The sequence below is a fragment of the Salvia hispanica genome, chromosome 1 (assembly GCF_023119035.1).
Source record: "Salvia hispanica cultivar TCC Black 2014 chromosome 1, UniMelb_Shisp_WGS_1.0, whole genome shotgun sequence".
Classification (NCBI taxonomy): Eukaryota; Viridiplantae; Streptophyta; class Magnoliopsida; order Lamiales; family Lamiaceae; genus Salvia; species Salvia hispanica.
The window spans coordinates 28,022,940-28,046,807 of NC_062965.1; the positions used below are offsets into that span (position 1 = coordinate 28,022,940).

Here is a 23,868-nt window from a genome sequence, read left to right on the forward strand (position 1 = left end):
AAAAAATTAAAAACCTTAAAATATGAATGCTATGCCACAAAATCAAGAAATTATCAAACAGCTTTATATTTAGTATATAGATGGAACATGGGAAAAAAAGGTTATGGCACATTAACTTAACTAGTATTTGGATAAATATAGTCAAAAAATTGCGGATGGAAAAACTCGTGTAGATGATTTATTGGTTGTTTGGTTAATATCTTGGTTTTAACTTTTTATCATGAGACGTGTTTGTTTTATTGGTTATTATTGAAACACATTCTTATCCCATATCACTAAATTGATGACAATCCTTTCTTTTTATAAGTTTTTCAAAGAGCCAGAGATCCATTTCTAATACTCCCTCCGTCCACAAATAATAGATCACTTTTACCATTTCGAGACGTCCACAAAAAATAGACCACTTTATTAAAATGAAAAGTTTATCTCTCATACTTTTCCCACTTTTTCTTCCCTCTCTCATACTTTTTTCACTTTTTCTCTCTATCTCTCTTACTTTACCTACTTTTTCTCCCCCTTTCTCTTACTTTACATATTCTACATTAAAACCCGTGCCATACACAAAGTGATCTATTTTTGTGTGGACGGAGGGAGTATGGTATTAGAGCGGGCCCAAATTAATAATGAGTTTCTTTGTTGCAAGTGTGGAAGTCCAGTGATCATTCTGGCCTACACATTACGGGGGTGTATTGCTCCTTTTTTGTCCCACATTGACAAATTGATGATCCCGACTCTTTTATAAATTAATTGGATAACCATCCCACTTATAAATGGTTTCTTTTTAATACTTCTCTATTTCAAGGTAATTAGGGCATTTCTTTTAGGCACGAGATTTAGAAAATAAATGTGTTAAAAGTTAAATGAGATAGTAAAGTAAAAGAGAGAACAAAGAGAGAGTAAAGTACGGAACAATACAGTAAAAACCAAAATGATTATTCCAAATGTGTTGTCAAGATCTATTTCACACTCATGGAAAAAATTGGAAATAATCGTTTCACCGTGTTGTCTCATCAATGTCATCATTGACCAAGTAACGCGTTGTCTAGTCAATGTCGTCATTGACCAAGTAACGCATCGCGACCGCGACCGCCTTCGCTCTTAAACTGCCACCGCGTTCGGGTTCAAATCCCAATGCATGTTAGACTTGACGGTCAAAGATCTCGCGTGTCAGATTCCCGGACAAAACAACATGAATAGTGTAGGCCTCGAAATTTAATACGGGCCCGGCATATTTGAAACATTGAACCAAGTCCAACAGTTTAATGAATTCGTATTACCTACTAAAACGAAACGTACAAACTAACACAAAGAATGAAAAAAACAAACTATATAACAATTAGTTCAATCGCACGTCCCCCAGTTTTCCTTATTCTTACCCCAATTAACCCTCATTCGTTGTACTCTCTAGTCTCTACATTCACAATAAAAAAAGTCTCATTTTCTCATTTCATTATGCACCATTTCGATTTATGAAAAATTTTCACTCTTTATTTCTCTCTCTTTTATTGTACCCATCTTTCTCTTTCTATCTCCTAATTTACCAATAGCATATTAAAACTTGTGCATCATCTAAAAATGAGAGTATTTTTGTGAATGGGGAGAATATTAATTGTTTGTATTATAGTGTAGTAAGTAACTATATAAACATTGATGTGTTATAAATATCTTCTCGATTCGTCATGCAATCACAATTCAATGTATATATTCCTCTAATAAAAGGATGAGAGGCAAAATTATGGAAAACACAGAAATAGAATACAAAGACAGATTTATTTATCACTTACACCTATAACATGAGATATAACACTCGGAAACACAAAGTTTTCCCACTCAAGCAAATGTAACAAAGTGTTCTTTTTAAATTTAGTGGATTAAAAGGAGGTAACATATATTATGTGTGTATCTTAGGCAGAAGGTTTAGTTATTGTTGTACCAAAACTGAGCCTGAAGGTGATCAATAATGTTCTTCTCAACCTGGAAAGCCTTGGCCAACACGTCCGGTTTGATCTTAGGGTCTGACCCGAACACCGCGTTGGCAATGGTGATGGTACCCGGATTCTGGCTCCCGAAGCCAGCAAATGCGACCGCGTTGGTCTTTCCAACATTAAACTGGAAGTGGATGAGACCTTGTGGGAAGACAAACACATCTCCCGGGTACAAGTACTTGGTGAAGAGCTTGTTCTTCTGGGCCGGATCGGCCGGGTTGGAAGTGACGAAGCCCACGTAGAGAGTGCCTTCCATCAAGAAGAAGGCCTCGGTGGCACGAGGGTGGGTGTGGGGTGGGTTGATACCATAAGGGGCGAAGTCGAGGCGAGCCATGGAAACGCCGAGAGTGTTGAGGCCTTCAAGCTGGTTGACGTTGACTGGAGTCACAAATGATCCGAGGTTGTTGGATGTGTTTCCGGCCTTGTTTAGGCCCTGGAAAAGGAAATCATCCGCGACCACCATGTTCGGGTTCTTGCAAAACTTTCCATTCACAAAAACTGCGTACAAACAATTTTGGACTTTAAAACGCATTTGACCAAAACTTATTGTTTAAGACTAAAATTAATACAATTGGAGTTTGGAGTAATATAGGACTACATTTTTTAAAACAAATGTACGCGACCAATTTTAGACTTTAGTCTTGATTGAATTACCTGCAGAGGCGGAATCGGGAACAGCAACGCAGAAATCCTGAAGCTGGCCTGGATCTGATGCATATGCGATCGAAACAAGAAGAGTGAAGCACAAACCAAAAGCTATCTTCATTTTAGTTAGCTTCACACTCACACTTATATATATTTCTTTTCTGTGATGGAATACTTTGGCATCAGAATCACTCCTTTTATAGGAGAAAAACATGCATGATTTAACTTTTAATTAACTTCTTATTAGCTTCCTCTTATTTCATCATATACCTAATACATTTTATATTTTTAATATGTAATCATCTTTGGACTTATTCAATCTCCATTAATCAATTTATATACACGGCGGCTAAATTACACTCTTGAACCCTGTAAACAACTTCTTTCGATTTTTTTTTAAAGGCAAAGTAAACTTAAATTTTTAAATGTCGCACCACAGTGAACTCGAACTCATGACCTTTTGGTCCAGACATTAACCACTCTACCACTTGTTAACACACATACACAATTTTCTTCTCTTCTAATTACATGTTATCTGTATCTATAATTAATGTTCAACAAGGGGAAATATTTTGATAATTTTAGCCTTCATCATACACTAAACAACTTATACTAGCTACCACTACTATCTTTTAAGGACACAAAAAACACAAAAATAGAGGTGCAATTGAAAATTTTGAAATATAGCTAACGCAAAAGCAAATATCTCTGAGTTGAGGATGAATTATCTTCACCTTTTACTTGTTTAGATGCTTCCATTTGCAACCCTTAATTTTAGTCGAGACACCGATAATGGAAAATGCTCTTTAGAACGTTGGTGATATATTTAAAAAATACACACTAATATCCTTAATTACATTAAGAATATCCTAAGCCATTATTTTATACTGATATTAATCGAAAATTTTCCCCACATCTCCTTAGGGGAAGTATATAAAGTTAATTGACTCACCTGCTTTGAATTAGGTTTCCTTTGCTTTGTATATATGTAAGTCAAGGACTATTGATGTTTCATTTTCATCTTAATCTGCCAAGAAAGTAATATGAAAATCCTTAGTGGATCAAATGAATAAATAGATAGGCATGCAATTATTTTTGCCTTTTCTGGATATGATTGCTACCATCCTACCATGCTGGACAAAGATTTAATAAAAAAAATTTAAAACATGACTAGCATATTTCTGGTTAATTATGAATGTTGGATGAATTATTTGTGTAGTTAACCGAATTAACTTATACTTGCATCAGCCTAAAACATAAATATTTTCTTATAAACTCCACCCCTTTTAATCGATTCATTAAAATAGTAATTAAATTAAAATATTTTCTTATAAATCGAAATTAATTGTCATAAACTCTTATGTGTATAAACAAGATATAATAACAGAAAAATGAACAGTTAATAATTATAATTGTGGGGAAATATGGATTGAAATTTAAAGAAGAAAGTCAAGTGATTCAACAAACTTAATTAGATTGGCCAATTGTTAACTTGACCCCCTTCGAATATTCTTGGGCATTTGAATTTTCAGCAACAAAAACATCATCATATTTTGACATCGTCACAACATTTTCTATGCATAGAGTGAAAGCGACAATTAAGCAACTTTGGATAAGTAAAAATTAGACTCAGTAATCAAATTAATTACCTAGTAATACACCCCTAATTAGACTTGGTAACCTTACTTGCTAGCTAGAGATTAATACTTGCTTAATTGAAACAGTCAGACATTTGCAAAATGTGTTCCGTATATATTCAAATTTCCACTAAATTTATATTTGCATGAATTGAACGAAATTAACTTGAAATCTGATTTAATGAATTGATATATTGTCCGGCTGGATGTATATATATCTTGGTTAACAAAACTAATAAAGTAGTTTTTAAGTGTTAGATTGAGATGTTGAGACAATATCCAATCCAAATCCCAACTTTCACTTAATTTCTAAGCCATTTCTCTCAAAAGGATCTACTCCCTCCGTCCCAGATAATTTGGGACACTTTGACCCGGCACGGGTTTTAAGAAATGTAATGGAAAGTGAGTTGAAAAAGTTGGTGGGATGTGAGTCCTACTTTTAAAGTATTAGTTTTATAATAAAATGTGAGTAGGAATGAGTTAGTGGAATATGGGGTCCACTACCAAAAATGGTAAAAGTGAAGTGGGACAAATTATGTGGGACGGTCTGAAATGGAATACTGGGTCGAATTATCTGGGGCGGAAGGAGTACTATAGTAATATAGTAATATAATAACATTGGAACATTTGAATCAGTTGATTGAAGATTGAAGGAGTCTTCATATCATCGACCAAATATAAAAAAATAGTAGATGAAATAAATTGGCCGCCGCTGATGGGATAAGGTATGATGAAATATGAGGAAGATAATACTAACAAGTTAAATGTTAGTAAAACGCGCGTGTCTTGACAGTTTTAAATTCAATCAAGAAAAGTTCAATTCTATTTTTTCAAAGGATGAGAATTAAAGATAGCTTGCTGTTTTCACTCCTATGAAAAGGTGTACTTCTCATGCTAAGTTTCCATCACAGATAAAAGAAGAGAAATACAAGTAACATCATATATATACTTTAACTAGCTAATTAAAATGAAGATGAGTTTTGGATTGTGCTCCGTATTTCTTGTTTTTTGGTTGGCTTCGATTGCATATGCATCTGATCCATCCCAACTTCAGGATTTCTGCGTTGCTGTTCCTGATGCCAAAAATGCTGGTAAATAACTTCATTAAAACCTTATTCTACTGTACATTATTATCTATAATGTCACACTTAAGTTATAAATGAGGAAATATATACATACTAATGGTTGGTTTGCTTGTTTGAATGTAGTTTTTGTGAATGGTAAGTTTTGCAAAAACCCGAACATGGTGGTCGCGGATGATTTCCTTTTCCAGGGCCTAAACAAGGCCGGAAACACATCCAATCAGCTCGGATCATTCGTGACTCCGGTCAATGTCAACCAGCTCGAAGGCCTCAACACTCTCGGCGTTTCCATGGCTCGCCTCGACTTCGCCCCTTATGGGATCAACCCACCCCACACCCACCCTCGTGCCACTGAAGCCTTCCTCTTGGTGGAAGGCACTCTCTATGTAGGCTTCGTTACATCCAACCCGGCCGATCCCGCCCAGAAGAACAATCTATTCACCAAGTACTTGCACCCAGGAGATGTGTTCGTCTTCCCACAAGGTCTCATCCACTTCCAGTTCAATGTCGGAAAAACCAACGCCGTTGCATTTGCCGGCTTCGGGAGCCAGAATCCGGGTACCATCACCATTGCCAACGCGGTGTTCGGGTCGGACCCAAAGATCAATCCGGATGTGTTGGCCAAGGCATTCCAGGTTGAGAAGAACATCATCGATTACCTCCAGGCCCAATTCTGGTTCAACAATAGCTAAGATAGACAAACAATACATATATGGGTGTGTGTTTTTAATCCTATAAATTTAGCATTCTTTACTTATTATAGCAACTGTAGTTTTGTATTTCCAAAAAGCTATTATGTGATGTTGCAATAATAAACTTGTGAACCTAGTGTTTCATTTATAATCATTGTCCACGAAAATAGTTTTTCAGAGGAGAACCCAAATTAGTTAGAAGGCTTTTGGGAGTGATACAAAAATAAATCTATACTGATGATGAGTCTCAAACGCTCTCTACCGAACATAGGCCAACACCGAACAAGGAAGTCCTCCGTCGAGGCACTAGGGTGAGGAAACCATCATGGAAGTTAAGGGAGGCTGTATGAGAATATGCCTAAGTTGGTCCAAGAGTCACCAATCAAACGAAGAGTCATCAATCAAAATGAAGAGTCTCTTTCTTTTAAGCAATGCATCTTTTCGTTTGAACCATTGTGTCTTTTCTTTTTTATTACTATTTAAACCATTGTAGTTTCTCTTGTAAAGGATAAGAAATATTTGTTTAATTAGCAGCAAGTCTGCTCTATTTACCTGTTTACTTCAATTGATCAAACTGAATTGCTTCGGTTCCAACAATTGGTATTCAGAGCCTCGGTTTACGTTCATTATTTGGGCAAGAATATTGATTCACTTCTATAGATAATGGCGACAAAAGCTAGATTTGAGTCACTTGAATTAACTATGAATGAGCTCCAGCAATCTGTGCAGATGATGTGCCAGAACATGGAGGAGATGCGCTCCATATTATCGGTACCTCGGAATGAGAATAAAAAGGAGACTAGGGGAAACCATAAAAACCCGTTCGCTACCACCAAGGATGATTATGAAGAAGAGGATGAGGAAGATGAAGCATCTGATTCTGATAGCTCGCAGGATAGTAGTCAGAAGGATCGACGATGGAGGAATCCCATTCGAATGGATTTCCCAAAATATAATGGATGCGAGGACCCGCGGGTTTGGCTGGATCGGGCACGGCAATACTTTCGTGCACAAGAGACCCCTACTCAAGATGTCCATCTATTCCTTTTAGTTTGTTCCATATAAAACGTCAACTTTCTATATTAGAAAATAAATTCATCTCTTCTCTCTCCTTATTAAAATATTCAACTAACAATTTCCCTTCAAATTAAATCTCATGCTACTCAAGATTATGTACATCTTGAATGGGACGGAGGGAGTAGAATATAAGTAGTTGGAAGCACCTCATGAGGAAAATGAATATTTATGAAACAATTGTTAGTAATTCTTGCCGGTCAAAAAACACAAATAATAATAAGATCTTGATTCATAAAAATATAGATAAATTATACGTGATTCTTGTCATGTCAAAAAATATAAACAGTAATAAAATCTTGATACATAATCATACAAACATACTTTAATTAAGTAATTCTTGTAACGACAAAAATGTTTCCTTGTTAAGCGTTATTTGTTTTCAACATTCGACTAACTCCCGCAATAAATGTACCATATTGGTGATATTCACGTATAAAAATATCCAATAGCAAGAACAATTTTAAATATAAATAGTTCTGACTGTAAAAAGCTTTGATTGAATACTCCTTCGTCCTCTGCAAAACCGCCAACAAAAAAACTAAAAATTCCTCAATGAGTCAAAATCGCACATAAAAAATTGAAGAGCACATTGTAATAAATCTAAAGTTTTATTAAACAAAAAGAATAGCTCTTTATATACTAGCCTAAAAAACAAAAACTACCAATTTACACCATATAAAATGCACAAAAATAAAATGGTGGGATTAATTAGAGATTTGAGTGGAAAAAAGGAAGAGATTAATTAATACTCCCTCCGTCCACGAAAATTTGTCCCAGTTTTCCATTTCCGTCCGTCCCCCAAAATTTGTCCCATTTCACTTTTACCATTTTTGGTAGTGAACCCCACATTCTACTAACTCATTCCTACTCACATTTTATTATAAAACTAATATATAAAAGTAGGACCCACAATCCACTAACTTTTTCAACTCACTTTCCATTACATTTCTTAAAACCCATGTTCGGTCAAACCGGGACGAATTTTCATGGACGGAGGGAGTAGAAAATAAATGATTCTTTAACACATAAAATAACGCCCAAGCCAAACATCACTATTCCATCTTTGTCTCTTCCGGGCGCGCACACACACTAAGTCAAACATCACTATTCCATCTTTGTCTCTTCCATCCCACACTTCCCTTTTACTCATTTATAATCCCCTTCCCTCTTCATTGGTATTCACGTATATAAATAAAATATCTGGGAAAAATTATAAATAAAAATAGTTCAATAGTAAAAATCTCTTTGATTAAATACTCCTCCGTCCACTGCAAAACTGCCAATAAAAAATTGAAAATTCCTAAATATGAGTTAAAACCGTACACATAAATTTGAAGAGCACATTGTAATGAATCTAAAGTTTTAATTAACAAAAATTATAGCACCTTATACGAGCCTAAAAACAGTAAGTACCACTTAACACCACATAAAGTGCACAAAAAAATGATTGGGATTAGGCGATTTGAATACGCGCAACCACACACACTAAGCCAAACAACACTATTCCATCTTTGTCTCTTCCATCCCACCCTCCCCTTTTACTTATTTATAATCCCCTTCCATCTTCACTGGTATTCATGTATATAAATAAAATATTTGGTAGCAGGAACAATTATAAATTAAAATAGTTCAACAATAAAAATCTCTCTGATTGAATGCTCCTCCGTTCACTGCAAAACAACCAATAAAAAAATGAAAATTCCTAAATATGAGTCAAAACCGCACACAGAAAATTGAAGAGCACATTGTAAAGAATCTAAAGTTTTAACTAACAAAAAATATAGCACCTTATACGAGGCTAAAAACAGTAACTACCACTTTACACCACATAAAGTGCACAAAAAAATCGATTGGGATTAGGCGATTTGTATACGCGCGCGCACACACACTAAGCCAAACATCACTATTCAATCTTTGTCTCTCCGCGCGCACACACACGCACTAAGTCAACATCACTATTCCATCTTTTTCTCTTCCATCCCACACTCCCCTTTTACTCATTTATAATCCCTCTTCCCTCTTCACTGCTATTCATGTATATAAAGGAACAATTATAAATAAAAATAGTTCAATAGTAAAAATCTCTTTGATTGAATACTCCTCCATCCACTGCAAAACAACCAATAAAAAATTGAAAATTCCTAAATATGAGTCAAAACCGCACACAGAAAATTCAAGAGCACATTGTAATGAATCTAAAGTTTTAACTAACAAAAAAAATAGCAGTATAACACCTTATATGAGCCTAAAAACAGTAACTACCACTTTACACCACATAATGTGCACAAAAAAAATTATTGTGATTAGGCGATTTGTATGCGCGCGCACACACACACTAAGCCAAACATCACTATTCAATCTTTGTCTCTCCGCGCGCGCACACACGTACTAAGTCAAACATCACTATTCCATCTTTGTCTCTTCCATCCCACACTTCCCTTTTACTCATTTACAATCCCCCTTCCCTCTTCACTAGTATTCATGTATATAAATAAAATATCTGGTAGCAGGAACAATTATAAATAAAAATAGTTCAATAGTAAAAATCTCTGATTGAATACTCCTCCGTCCACTGCAAAACTGCCAACAAAAAATTGAAAATTCATAAAATATGAGTCAAAACCGCACACAGAAAATTGAAGAGCACATTGTAATGAATCTAAAGTTTTAACTAACATAAAATATAGCACCTTATACGAGCCTAAAAACAGTAACTACCACTTTACACCATATAAAGTGCACAAAAACAAAATGATTGGGATTAGACGATTTGAATACGCGCTCGCACACACACTAAGCCAAACATCACTATTCCATCTTTGTCTCTCCGCGCGCGCACACTAAGTCAAACATCACTATTCCATCTTTGTCTCTTCTATCCCACACTCACTCTCCTCAGTCACACACACACCAACTAAGTCAAACATCACTATCCCATCATTGTCTCTTCTCATCCCACACTCCCTTTTTCTCATTTATAATCCCCCTTCCCCTCTTCACTCTTCTCACACATTCACTCACTCTCCGCTGTGTTTCCTGTGTATCCTAGAAGCTAAAAACACACACATAACACAGAAACACACACAAATAGATATAGAATTAGACATGGAGCATCTTAACAAAGGGGCATGGACGAAATTGCAGCCATCATCGACCTCCATTGTTTGCTCGGCCACAAGTATATATTTATTGTTCTTCTCTCGATCTCTCTCTCACGCACACAAACTTAATTAGTACATGATGCAGTTTCAACGAACAATGCAGAACACACCAATTCTGTGAAAATTATTTGAAATTTGCACCGGGCTTGCACAACGAGCTGATGATTCATTTAAATCGAAAAATAGTCTTTTTTATTGTTTTTAAGTTCATTTTTAATTTTGGTAATTTTTTATTTTTTGAATTCATAGGGGTTTTAAAACTATTTATAAATAATTAGTGAATTTCTTTGGTAGTAAGTTTTGGTTGTTAGTATAATATATTTCAAATTTAAAAAAATTATAATTTCTATGTTTCAAATCATTTATAAATAATGAACTTCATTGTTTTACAAATATGTTTTGATTATTATAATATATTTCAAATTTAAAAAATTAAAATTGTTTGCATCGATATACATGCACTTTGTTTAACATGAATTAATGTGCATTTTAATAGTTATAATCATTAATAAGCAATTCATTAAATATCTTAATAATTGTGCAGATGGTCTCTTATTGCTACTCATTGCCCGGGAGATCGGATAACGAGATCAAGAACCATTGGAACTTGGAATGCTCATATCAAATGAAACTCCTCTGCCGCGGCATCACAAACCCACACACACTACAATCCCCAGCCATCGAACAACTAAAACCCTGGAATTGTCTCCATGCAGAGAGACGAGTCAATGATGATCAGAAACCAATGCCGGTTTTAAGGTTTTTACGGCTGCGGATCATCGTCCCAATATCAATTCGGATCCCCAGATCAATTTGGATCTATCCATCAGACCTCGTCCCCAAATCAATTCGGAACTTTCCATCAAACCTCCTAATCTCTACTGATCATCAAGACAGTTTTTACGTGATTTCAAATGATTGAAGACGGTGGAGGTAATTAAGTGTTACCAATTACACAAAAAACTATACACACTGGCACTGCACACACACACTAGACAAAAACACACACTACACATGTATTGCACACACACTTTCGTATCAATTCCTTCAAATTTAATTTGATATATCATTTAACGAACAAAAGTATGGAATTGCATTTCAATTCCTTCAAATTTAATTCCGTAAAATCCAATTCCATGTACTGAACGGACCCTGAGGAATTTTATTCTAGCAAAATCTATTTTTTGGATTGTTTTATTAGTGTTAGAAAAGGAAATAAAATGCCTCAGTTTTCTCAGCCTTTTATAATAGGGATATTGGCATCTAATATCACGAAACTTTCAAAAAGTTGGGTTTTTCCCACGAACTTTAAAATTGGCAAACAATATCACGAACTTTACCCTGTGTTTGTTTTTTTTCCACGAATGAAAAAAATTCCACAAATAATATTATGATACCGATTTTTTTTCGTAATTTCTCAACAACAATTTTGAAAGTTCCAAGTTTTTCAATATCTGAAGATAGTTTTTCTTAAAGCACATCCTCCAAAACTGTTCTTCAATCTATTAAAATAACATGAATTTTTTCATTCGTGGGAAAAAACAAACCCGGGGTAAAGTTCGTGATATTATTTGCCAATTTTAAAGTTTGTGGGAAAAACCCAACTTTTTGAAAGTTTCGTGATATTAGATGCCAATATCCCTTTATAATAAGAAGTCATGCTATGTAATTAATTTCAGAGGGTAGTGATAAAATGCAAACTTATATATTGTACAAACTCAAAACTCCTCAACACAGCTTCAACACTGTTTTAATACAATATCAACACAAGTGTAAAATTTCAAGATTTTAATGTCAACACAGTATCAATACAATATCAACACGGCATCAATCATTGACTACCGTTGAAATTCTGTTGACATTTTCTTGTTGATGTTTTTTTTTGATCCGTTGACATTTTTCAATGGTTCAGATCATAAGTTTTGAGTTTGTACAATATTTAGAGTTTTCATAAGATATATTTGATCATCATCATCATCATCATCATCATCATCATGATTATTATTATTATTATTATTATTATTATTATTATTATTATTATTATTATTATTATTATTATTATTATTGGATTAAAAGGAGGCAACATATATTATGTGTGTATCTTAGGTAGAAGGTTTATTTATTGTTGTACCAAAACTGAGCCTGAAGGTGATCAATAATGTTCTTCTCAACCTGGAAAGCCTTGGCCAACACATCCGGGTTAATCTTAGGATCTGACCCGAACACCGCGTTAGCAATGGTGATGGTACCCGGATTCTGGCTCCCAAAGCTGGCAAAAGCAACGGCGTTGGTCTTTCCGACATTGAACTGGAAGTGGATGAGACCTTGTGGGAAGACGAACACATCTCCGGGGTACAAATACTTGGTGAATAGCTTGTTCTTTTGGGTGGGATCGGCCGGGTTGGAAGTGACGAACCCGACATAGAGATTGCCTTCCACCAAGAAGAAGGCCTCGGTGGCACGAGGGTGGGTGTGGGGTGGGTTGATACCATAAGGGGCGAAGTCGAGGCGAGCCATGGAGACGCCGAGAGTGTTGAGGCCTTCAAGCTGGTTGACATTGACCGGAGTCACGAATGATCCGAGGTCATTGGATGTGTTTCCGGCATTGTTTAGACCCTGGAAAAGGAAATCCTCCGCAACCACCATGTTCGGGTTCTTGCAAAATGTTCCATTCACAAAAACTGCAATGTAACGCGGTTGACCGTTAACTTTTGACAGTAAATACTTATGAATCAAAACATTGCGTTTAGGATTAAAAGCTACTATACTTACTGTATAAGACCATTTTTTTTAGCAAATGTACGCGACCAATTCTTTAGACTTTAGTCTTGATTGAATTACCTGCAGAGGCGGAATCGGGAACAGCAACACAGAAATCCTGAAGCTGGCCTGGATCTGATGCATATGCAATCGAAACAAGAAAAATGGCGCAGAAAGCAAACCCTATCTTCATTTACTTAGTCTCTCACTCACACTTGTATTTTGTATATTTATCTTCTGTTTTATTTGTGATGGGAAACTTAGCATCAGAAGCAGTTCTAATACATTGATATTTATCTTCTGTTTGATTAGCTTCTTATTAGCTTCCTCTTGTTAGTTTCATCATGCATACCTAATACATTTTATATTTTTAATATCTAGCTAATCATCTTTGGACATATTGTGTATTTTTTTAGACAATTAAGAATGCTATTTTGTGTTTCTTCTGAATGCATATCTATGTTTTAAAAAGTATCCCAATCTTGGTGTCCCAACTAATATTAAAGAAAATAAACGAAAGCCTTCCAGAAAAGCAAAATATTAAGGTTTAATTGACAATTGTGTCCACGAAATAAAGACGTTTTACTTGTGCATCCTAAATTTTGATTATTTTTCAAAATTTAATTTCCAACTCAAATTATTGCTCCCTATAATATAAGGTTATTGTAGAAACTCTTTTGTATCCAATAAACAACTTCTTTGGAATTTTCTTCTCTTCTATTTATTGTTGTCTAACTATAATTTTCAGCTGCATCATATTAATCGAAAAGTTCCCCACACAATCTTTTTAGGGGGTGTATATAAAGTTGATTGACTCACCTGCTTTGAATTAGGTTTCCTTTGCTTTGAATATGAAAGTCAAGGCTGTTGATCTTTCATTTTCACCTTAGCCAAGAAAGTTAGTATATGAAAATCCACAGTGGATTAAATGAAGAAATAGGATTGGATTATTTTAGCCTTTCATGCTAGACAATAATTTAGTAGAAAATTATAAAATATACTCCATCCTAGTCCCTATTAAGTGTCTCATTATTTTCTTATTTGAACAAGTCTTCGATAAATATCTTATTTCATTTTTATTTTATTTTTTTATAACTTTCTATCTACAACTATTAGAAAACTATCACATCCTATTAACTTTTTCAACCCATTTTTTAAAAAAGGTCATGCATAACGATTTATTAAAACTCATACCAGTCAAATGGTATGAGACATTTAATGGATACCTGAGTGTAATTAAAATGAAGAATTGTTAAGTTAGAGTTGAATCAGTTACATTGAAATTGCCACGCACGCTTATGTGCATAAACAAGATAAAATAACAGAAAAATGAACAGTGAATATATAGTAATATGCATTGAAATTTTAATAAGAAAGTCAAGCAATTCAACAAATTTAATTAGATTGGGCCAATAGTTAATTTGATCCATTTTGTATATTCTACGGCGCATCAATTATATCAGACATAAAAAGATCAAATTTTGACATCGTCACAACATTTTCTATGCATAGACTGAAAGTGACAATTCAGCAACTTGGCTTAGTAACCAAATTAGACTCAGTAACCAAATTACCACACTCTAATTAGACTTGGTAAACTTTACTTGCTAGAGATTCATTATATTCTTGCATATATTGAAACAGTCATGTGTGTACAAAATGTGTTCCTTATACTTATCAATTTAAACATCCACTAATTTTATATTTGCATTACATTTATTATATTTCGTAGAAAGTAGAAATATAAACTTTTCTATATTATATAGAGCGAACAAAATGAATTTCAAATCTGATTTAATGAATTGAAGTATATTGTCCATGATGTATTTTATTTATCTTGGTTAATTGATTGAGATGGTGAGTCAATACCTAATCCAAATCCCAACTTTTCCCTTTCTAAGCCATTTCTCTAAAAAAGGATCTATAATAGTACTAATAAGTAACATTGGAACATTTGAATAATTAGTCTATTGAAGATTGAAGGAGTCTTCATATGATCGATCAAATATGAAAAAATAGTAGTAGATGAAATAAATTGGCCGCCGCTGATGGGATAAGGTATGATGTAATATGAGGAAGATAATACTAACAAGTTAAATGTTAAAACGTGTCTTGACAGTTTCACATTCAATCAAGAAAAGTTCAATTTTATTTTTTGCTAAGTATGAGAAATGAATATAGCTAGTTAGTATTTTTCACTCCTATAAAAGGAGAGTTCTCATGCTAAGTTTCCATCATAGATAAAAGAAGAGAAATACAAGTAATTAACATCATATATATACTTTATCAGCGAATTAAAATGAAGATAAGTTTTGGATTGTGCTCCATATTTCTTGTTTTCTGGTTGGCTTCGATTGCATATGCATCAGATCCATCCCAACTTCAGGATTTCTGTGTTGCTGTTCCTGATGCCAAAAATGCTGGTAAATCACTTCATTAAAACCTTATACTACTATACATTATTATCTACAATGTCACACTTAAGTTATAAATGAGGAAATACTTGTATACTAATGGCTTGTTTGTTTGAATGTAGTTTTTGTGAATGGGAAGTTTTGCAAGAACCCGAACATGGTGGTCGTGGATGATTTCCTTTTCCAGGGCCTAAACAAGGCCGGAAACACATCCAGTCAGCTCGGATCATTCGTGACTCCGGTCAATGTCAACCAGCTTGAAGGCCTCAACACTCTCAGCGTTTCCATGGCTCGCCTCGACTTCGCCCCCTACGGGATCAACCCACCCCACACCCACCCACGTGCCACCGAGGCCTTCCTCTTGGTGGAAGGCACTCTCTATGTGGGCTTCGTCACATCCAACCCGGCCGATCCCACCCAGAAGAACAAGCTCTTCACCAAGTACTTGCACCCCGGAGATGTGTTCGTCTTCCCACAAGGTCTCATCCACTTCCAGTTCAATGTCGGAAAGACCAATGCCGTTGCATTTGCTGGATTCGGGAGCCAGAATCCGGGTACCATCACCATTGCCAATGCGGTGTTCGGGTCGGACCCCAAAATCAACCCGGATGTGTTGGCTAAGGCTTTCCAGGTTGAGAAGAACATCATCGATTACCTCCAGGCCCAGTTCTGGTCCAACTATAACTAAGATAGACAAACAATACATATATGGGTGTGTGTTTTTAATCCAATAAATTTAGCATTCTTTACTTATTATAACAACTGTAGCTTTGTATTTCCAAATTCTATTACTATGTGATGTTGCAATAATAAACTTGTGAACCTAGTGTTTATAATCATTGTCCACGAAAATAGTCTTTCTGATGCTACCCCAAATTAGTTAGAGGCCTTTTGGGAGTGATCCAAAAATAAATCTATACTAACTTGGCCTAAATGGAAAATATCTGTCACGACTCAACTTTGCTAATTATAACAAGGTTCGATATACCATAACTGTGGTGGATATTAAGAATGTGGGTTGAGTACGAAAAGAGGATTTAATGGTTGAATTTTCTGTCTGTGGAGTATAAACGTTGAATACATGAATAGAATGGCTCGATCACAATTACTCGAGTCGGGGACCATACAATATACTGGCTAGTTATCAGAGTCTTTAGAGAAATAAAGGATTTCTAGCACATTCGGTTATACCCAAACAGATAGGCATCATACATAAAATAAATCATTTATGGCAAGACAACATCATTTGCATAAATAAATATTATCTCAAATATACTTCATATTTTTATCCACATTTGTATGTAAGCTAAAAAAGTTAAACAATATTAACTCGTTTGGAGTTAAATTCCTTGCGATGGACCTTATCCAATAAAAGATAATAAACTATTTAGCTTCAAGGAAATAACAATAAGCGGATGATATATATGGTCTTAGGATATGCATCCTATTTTCCTTCTCTCCTTCATAATTCATTCACATTAATTAAACCCGGAGATTTAATTATTGACATTAATTAATCAAGAGATTAATTAACTCGATAAATTCAAGTATTTTAACTTGAATAAAATTTGCAAGATCTTTCTAATATTAATTCAAGGGAACTTTAGCTCAAGTAATTCAATCAATTCATTAGCTAACTTAATTGTAGCTATAGTTATTATCTTGGCCCAATTAAATTATACTAGCCCACAAGCACATTAAAAGATTTGGGCTTTGTTACTTTAATTACTATAATTGGCCCAAACAATTATATACTTGAAAAGGCCCAAAGACAAAAGAGTCAAATTATTAGTTCAAGTACATAAATGAGTCAACTAGGCTCCTATCCTCAGACTCTATTCGTGACTTCTCTCTAAGATCTCTTCCTAGTTCTCTCTCATCTCTTTCTTTTCTTTTTTTTCTCTTTTTCGCCAAACAAGATATATCCCCGGATTTCTTCACGATCGGAGGTTCAAATAATATCCGATCGTCATGAAATTTTAACCAAAGGTAGCAGACTCATAAAGGATTATTCTTACCGAAGGAGATCCAATGTTAATGGTTAGATCTTCCAGAATTAATTTCGGAAGTGACTGTCAGTTTCTACAGTAGCGGCGTTGGTTTTCTACACGATCGGAGGTTCAAACATTGTCCGATTATCTTAAACTTTTAAAGGAAGGTAAACAACTCTCCGATATTCACTTTGGCTGAAGGAAATTACATTTGAACGGTTAGATTTTCTGTTATAAATTTATGAAGGTGCTTATCTTTCAAGAGAAAACATTTAGGAGTTTTTCCTACTTTTTATGTGATTCTAAAACTTTGCATATGTAGTACGCTGATTCACTTGTATTTTACATGGTTTTAGAGGGTAGTTTTACTTGGTTTTGATCATATATTGTGTACTTTGAGACATGGTTAGAGCTATTTCTCTATGATATTGGTATTTTGACCATCTTGTGAAGAATGTGTAGAAAAATGTACAAAATATGTGGATGTTCAGCAGCTTTGGTTCGAGACAGTTTTTCTGGAGATTTTGAAGTCTGATTCGCACATAATGCATACCATTCTCTTCGTATTCGAAAGATCTTCACGTGGATATCTTAAACGTCTCAATCGAAGTTCGGTAGAAGAAGTTATGGCCGTTTTACCAAGACTGCGCGGAGCAGTGACATAGCTGGTGACCCGCCGGGTTCGCAAGCAAACGAACGGCGACCCGCCAGCAAAACCCGAGAAAAACGCCGTAGGTAGCTGGCGACTCGCCAACTTCGACGCACATCCAACCTGGTGACCCGCCAGCTTTGTCCGACAGTTTATTTCGCGCCCAAAGTCAACCCTAGGTATATATATATGCCTAGGAAACGCCTACAAACACAATTTACACGCTTCCTACCCCAAAAATACCACTTTTTCACCTAGGAAGAAGAGAGAGCTGATGTAAATCCGGGAAGCGCCAAACCAATAGAAGGAACGAAGGCATCCAATGAACCACACCGGAGCTGGGGTCCGTTTCAAACGTCAATCTGCCTACTTAGACGGTGTCCAAACTCTGATCCAAGACCACCATCGTCTTCATCGTCGAAATACCTTCACGTGGGTACCTCACACGCCCCAAACGGAGTTCGGATGAGAGAGTTATGATCGTTTTAAGAAAACCGCGTAATGTAGAAAGAAACACGCGGGCGGGTGTTTTGCCAACCCAAAAACACCCGGTCGGGTTTTTTTGCCGAGAAATCAGTTTTTGTCTAGAAACTTCACCCGGGTAGGTGAAATGAGCCGTGAGAATCACCCGGTCGGGTGTTTTGTCCCAAATGTGACTTTTTGACCAAGACTTGTTTTGTTTTGCTTCTTTCTCCTAGTATAAATACTCTTGCTAGGGTTCATTTCAAGCAGCTTTTGAATATTTGTAAGAGACTATTTCTCCATATTTGAGAGCTCACCTTCTTCATCTTTTGAAGACTTATCAAATTCCTTCGGGTTGCATTCTATCTTTTGCCGGGCTAAGGTTGATTGTAAAGGTATGCTTGCTAGTTCTTGTGTTGCTAGTTTGTGGAGCCATTAGGTGTTTGCATGTGAAAGTGCCTTTGAGATTTCTTTCTTGTTCTTCACCTAAATCATAACACTAATCCATCATCTATCCTTTTATCTATTTTTTCTTGTTCCATTTCTTGGTTTATCTTGTTTATTTGTTGGGTTTATTTACAAGAATAAGTCCGGGGCAAATTCATGAGTCTTCAATCTAGAGGATTCACATTAAGAGCGAGCAGAGGACAAGTATTCATCGCAAGATTGAAGAGGCCTCCAATCCGCCCAATCCAATTCTAGGAGTTCCTACCTTTAGCTTTATTTTTGTTCAAACAATGTTTTTGAATATTTCTTTGAATATTTCGTTGACTTTTGTGAACATGTGGAGTTCCTTTTTCTATGTCTTGGATCATGTGGTAATTTTGATTCTCTTGTGCTTATTCATTTATTTGATTGATCACCTTATAAATGCATGTGGATTTTACTATAATACTCGGGAGATGAGTAGTTTAATTCGAAAGAAAAGAAGTTGACGTCTTTGCCAATATAATCGACATATTTGAGCCTTTGAATGAAGCTAAGTATCTTAGGAGCTTTTATGAGTTGTTACCTTAGTTTTAGGAAGGACACTTCGGTTCTCGGTAGCAATCTACAAATTGTATGCTTCGAGAGAATATATAGTTTTACCTTAGTGATAGCTTAATAAACCTTGAGACCCTTCGTTGGCATACTTTGGAAGTTAATTGAGCATAGAATAGTTGTTATTGATCCCGTAGGATTCTATCCTTCTCATCCTTGATCTACATCCATTTTCTCTTATTTGTTTTTAGTTCTCTAGTTGTTTTTAATTGCTGTTATTTTGCTTTTAAATAGATTTAGAAAAACCAAAACTTTCTGATTAATCTAGATAGTAGTTGAGGTTGGTTCGTGGTAATTAGGCTGATTGTCTCTATGGATATGATACTCTTTGCATACTATTCGCTACATTAGTCCCGTACACTTGCGGGTATACTTGTGTTAAAAATAAGTTGAGTCATATGTAACTTAGGCTCAGCATAAAAATAAAGTGGGTTCATACATGAATTTGAAAAGAGTTGAAAGTTGTTTATGAAACATGCTTAGTTGTGATTCTATGTTCTATATGAATTCATGCTAACATGACATGCTTATAAAAACTTGAAAAGATTTAACTCATGACATCATTTTTAGGAAATTGGGGTTTCCTGAAGGTAGGATACTAGCTTTGCGAAGAAGCTTTAGCTCGTTTTTGTAACATCCTAAATTAGATACAATTAGTACATTTCTCATTTGAAGAGAAATGAGTATATTCTATAAATGGACATTTAATATCCATCTAAATATACATGGACAATTATTTTATTGCTTCAGTATCTTCTTGCACATCAAAATCATTGATCAAAATTAGTTTCACATTAGCACTCAACTATCAATTAAAACCCATTAAGGATTTTAATACAATGAAACATAGGAGTTCAAAATACTACTTGCTTTAATATATTTATTTACTTTACACACGTTTAAGGACGTTAATTTGAGCGAGGTATTACAATATCAAATTAATTTGCAGTCGACGACCCTATAATGAACTACAAATAAAGTTGTAATAAACTCCATGTTTTATAATGATGTGTTTGGTATTTAGCGTTTAAAACTAGTTTGGTATATAAAACAAGCCTATGTTACTTTTTAGTTAAAGCTGTGCTGTAATGGAAAACTAGCCATTTGCAATACTCATCCCATTTAATTTTATGTGGATACAGCTAATTTTATTGAGACATCAACGATAAAGACTTTACGGAAGTGTTGTTAATATAATTACTCAAAAATTAACATCTTTAATAATATTAAAAAATGTTTTTCTTTTTGTTGTAGTTAAGCTTCTTCAATGATCCCCAATTATCAACTAAACTAACGCTAACACCTTTGCAGCCCATTTTGAGACTAATGAAATTTGATTAATGAATTAGCTGTCAAGTCTTTAACCAATACTAGATCAAAAACTTTGTGTTCAGATATTCATGCGAATTAAAAACAAATCGATCGTTAATCATCTTATTGCAATTGATTTTAGAATGATACCTCATTACTCATTACTAAGTCAAACATCACTATTCCATCTTTGTCTCTTCCATCCCACACTCCCCTTTTACTCATTTATAATCTCCCTTCCCTCTTCACTGGCATTCATGTATATAAATAAAATATCTGGTAGCAAGAACAATTATAAATAAAAATAGTTCAATAGTAAAAATCTCTCATTGAATACTCCTCCATCCACTTCAAAACTGCCAATAAACAACGGAAAATTCCTAAAATATGAGTCAAAACCGCACACAGAAAATTGAAGATCATATTGTAATGAATCTAAAATTTTAACTAACAAAAAGTCGCACCTTATACAAGCCTAAAAGCAGTAACTACCACTTTACACCGCATAAAGTGCACAAAAACAAAATGATTGGGATTAGACGATTTGAATACGCGCACGGCGTGCGCACACACACACTAAGCAAAACATCACTATTCCATCTTTGTCTCTCCGCGCGCGCACACACACTAAGTCAAACATCATATTCCATCTTTGTCTCTCTCCGCGCACGCACACACACTAAGTCAAACATCTCTATTCCATCTTTGTCTCTCCCATTTTACTCATTTATAATCCCCTTTTCCCTCTTCACTGTATTCATGTATACAAATAAAATATCTGGTAGCAGGAACATTTATATATAAAAATAAATCCCTGATTGAATACTCCTCCGTCCACGGCAAAACTGCCAACAAAATTGAAAATTCCTAAAATATGATTCAAAACCGCACAATAGAAAATTGAAGAGCACATTGTAATGAATCTAAAATTTTAACTGACAAAAAAATAGCACCTTATACGAGCCTGAAAACAGTAACTACCACTTTACACCACATAAAGTGCACAAAAACAAAATGATTGGGGTTAGGCGATTTGAATACGCGCACGCACTCATACACTAAGCCAAACATCACTATTCCATCTTTGTCCCTTCCGCAGGCGCGCGTACATACACTAAGTCAAACTCACTATTCCATCTTTGTCTCTTCCATCCCACGCTCCCCTTTTACTCATTTATAATCCCCCTTCCCTCTTCACTCTCATCACTCACACACACACCAACTAAGTCAAACATCGCTATTCCATCATTGTCTCTTCTCATCCCACCCTCCCTTTTTCTCATTTATAATCCCCCTTCCCCTCTTCACTCTCCTCACACATTCACTCAGCTCTGTGTTTCCTGTGTATCCTAGAAGCTAAACACACACACATAAACACAAAAACACACACAAAATAGATATAGAATTAGACACGGAGCATCTTAACAAAGGGGCATGGACGAAAGAAGAAGACGAGATTCTGACCAAGCATATCACTGAGCATGGTGTAAGCAACTGGCAGTATCTTCCTAGAGTTGCTGGTATATCTCTTTCATCTCATCTCATCATAATCTTTGTGTGTACGTATTTATTTTGATTTATGTGGCAGGTCGGTTGAGATGCGGCCTGATCTCAGGAGAGGAAATTTCAGCAGGGTAGAAACTGCAGCCATCATCGACCTCCATCGTTTGCTCTGCAACAAGTATATTTATTGTTCTTATTCTCTCTATCTCTCTCTCTCTCGCGCACACAAATTAATTAGTACATGATGCAATTTTAACGAACAATGCAGAAAACACCAATTCTGTCAAAATTATTTGAAATTTGCACCGGGCTTGCACAACGAGCTGATGATTCATTTAAATCGAAAAATAGTCTTTTTTATTGTTTTTAAGTTCATTTTTAATTTTGGTAATTTTTTAATTTTTTGAATTCATAGGTTTCTAAACTATTTATAATTAATTAGTGAATTTCTTTGGTAGTAAGTTTTGGTTGTTAGTATAATATATTTCAAATTTTAAAAAATTATAATTTCTATGTTTCAAATCATTTATAAATAATGAACTACATTGTTTTTCAAATATGTTTTGATTATTATAATATATTTCAAATTTAAAAAATTAAAATTGTTTTGCATCAATATACATGCACTTTGTTTATCATGAATTAATGCGCATTTTAATAGTGATAATCTTTAATAAGCAATTCATTAAATATCTTAATAACTGTGCAGATGGTCTCTTATTGATACCCAATTGCCGGAAAGAATAGATAATGAGATCAAGAACCGTTGGAACACTCATATCAAATGAAATTCGTCAGCCGCGGCATCGACCCACAAACCCACACGCATCTCTATATATAGAGTTTGTACCCTTTGATTTTGAATTAGTTTGTTACTTAACTTTCTTTTTGTGTTTTTTATGTGATTTCAAATGATTGAAGATGGTGGAGGTAATTAAGTGTTAACAACCACACAGAAAACTATACACACTGCACACAAAAGCACATTGCACATTGCTCACACACTGCACAAAATCATACACTACACATATATTGCAAACACACTTAGTATCAATTCCTTCAAATTTAATTTGGTATATAATTTAACGAACAAAAGTATGGAATTGAATTGCAATTCCTTCAAATTTAATTCCGTAAAATCCAATTCCGTGTACTGAACGGACCCTAAGGAATTTCATTCTATCAAAATCTGTTTGTTGGATTGTTTTATTAGTGTTGGAAAATGAAATAAAATGCCTCAGTTTTCTCAGCCTTTTATAATGAGTCATGCGTATATGTAATTAATTTCAGATATATTTGTGTGGCTGAAATTTTGGGTGACGGACTAATATGAAAATAGAACTTGTTGTGATCCTTATTTTTTTTTATATCGATTGACATATATAATGGGATATTACAATTTACAAACTCCAAATATATATTCTGCAATAAATATTACTAGTACTTGCTTCCTAGCTA

General features: G+C 34.9%; 4 protein-coding genes and 1 long non-coding RNA gene across 5 annotated transcripts; 3 read left to right on the plus strand and 2 right to left on the minus strand.

Annotated features, from left to right (window-relative positions):
* Window positions 1–1,751: 1,751 nt before the first annotated feature.
* Window positions 1,752–2,792, minus strand: LOC125215470 (putative germin-like protein 2-1). Its single transcript, XM_048116894.1, has 2 exons — window positions 2,640–2,792; window positions 1,752–2,483 (listed from the first exon to the last, which is right to left on the minus strand). The coding sequence occupies exons 1-2, from the start codon at window positions 2,749–2,751 to the stop codon at window positions 1,918–1,920; spliced, it is 678 nt and encodes a 225-aa protein (XP_047972851.1). The 5' UTR covers window positions 2,752–2,792; the 3' UTR covers window positions 1,752–1,917.
* Window positions 2,793–5,197: 2,405 nt separating this feature from the next.
* LOC125201907 (germin-like protein subfamily 1 member 13) lies at window positions 5,198–6,154 on the plus strand. The gene is made up of 2 exons (XM_048100202.1): window positions 5,198–5,358; window positions 5,476–6,154. Exons 1-2 carry the CDS (start codon window positions 5,235–5,237, stop codon window positions 6,039–6,041), a joined length of 690 nt encoding a protein of 229 aa, XP_047956159.1. The 5' UTR covers window positions 5,198–5,234; the 3' UTR covers window positions 6,042–6,154.
* A 6,240-nt stretch (window positions 6,155–12,394) lies between these two features.
* Window positions 12,395–13,232, minus strand: LOC125193164 (putative germin-like protein 2-1). The gene is made up of 2 exons (XM_048090918.1): window positions 13,121–13,232; window positions 12,395–12,960 (listed from the first exon to the last, which is right to left on the minus strand). Exons 1-2 carry the CDS (start codon window positions 13,230–13,232, stop codon window positions 12,395–12,397), a joined length of 678 nt encoding a protein of 225 aa, XP_047946875.1.
* A 1,978-nt stretch (window positions 13,233–15,210) lies between these two features.
* LOC125193174 (putative germin-like protein 2-1) lies at window positions 15,211–16,277 on the plus strand. Its single transcript, XM_048090928.1, has 3 exons — window positions 15,211–15,223; window positions 15,280–15,462; window positions 15,576–16,277. The coding sequence occupies exons 1-3, from the start codon at window positions 15,211–15,213 to the stop codon at window positions 16,139–16,141; spliced, it is 762 nt and encodes a 253-aa protein (XP_047946885.1). The 3' UTR covers window positions 16,142–16,277.
* Window positions 16,278–17,303: 1,026 nt separating this feature from the next.
* Window positions 17,304–19,384, plus strand: LOC125215512. The gene is made up of 2 exons (XR_007175280.1): window positions 17,304–17,611; window positions 17,936–19,384. It is a non-coding gene; the product is annotated as an uncharacterized LOC125215512 (long non-coding RNA).
* Window positions 19,385–23,868: the final 4,484 nt, after the last annotated feature.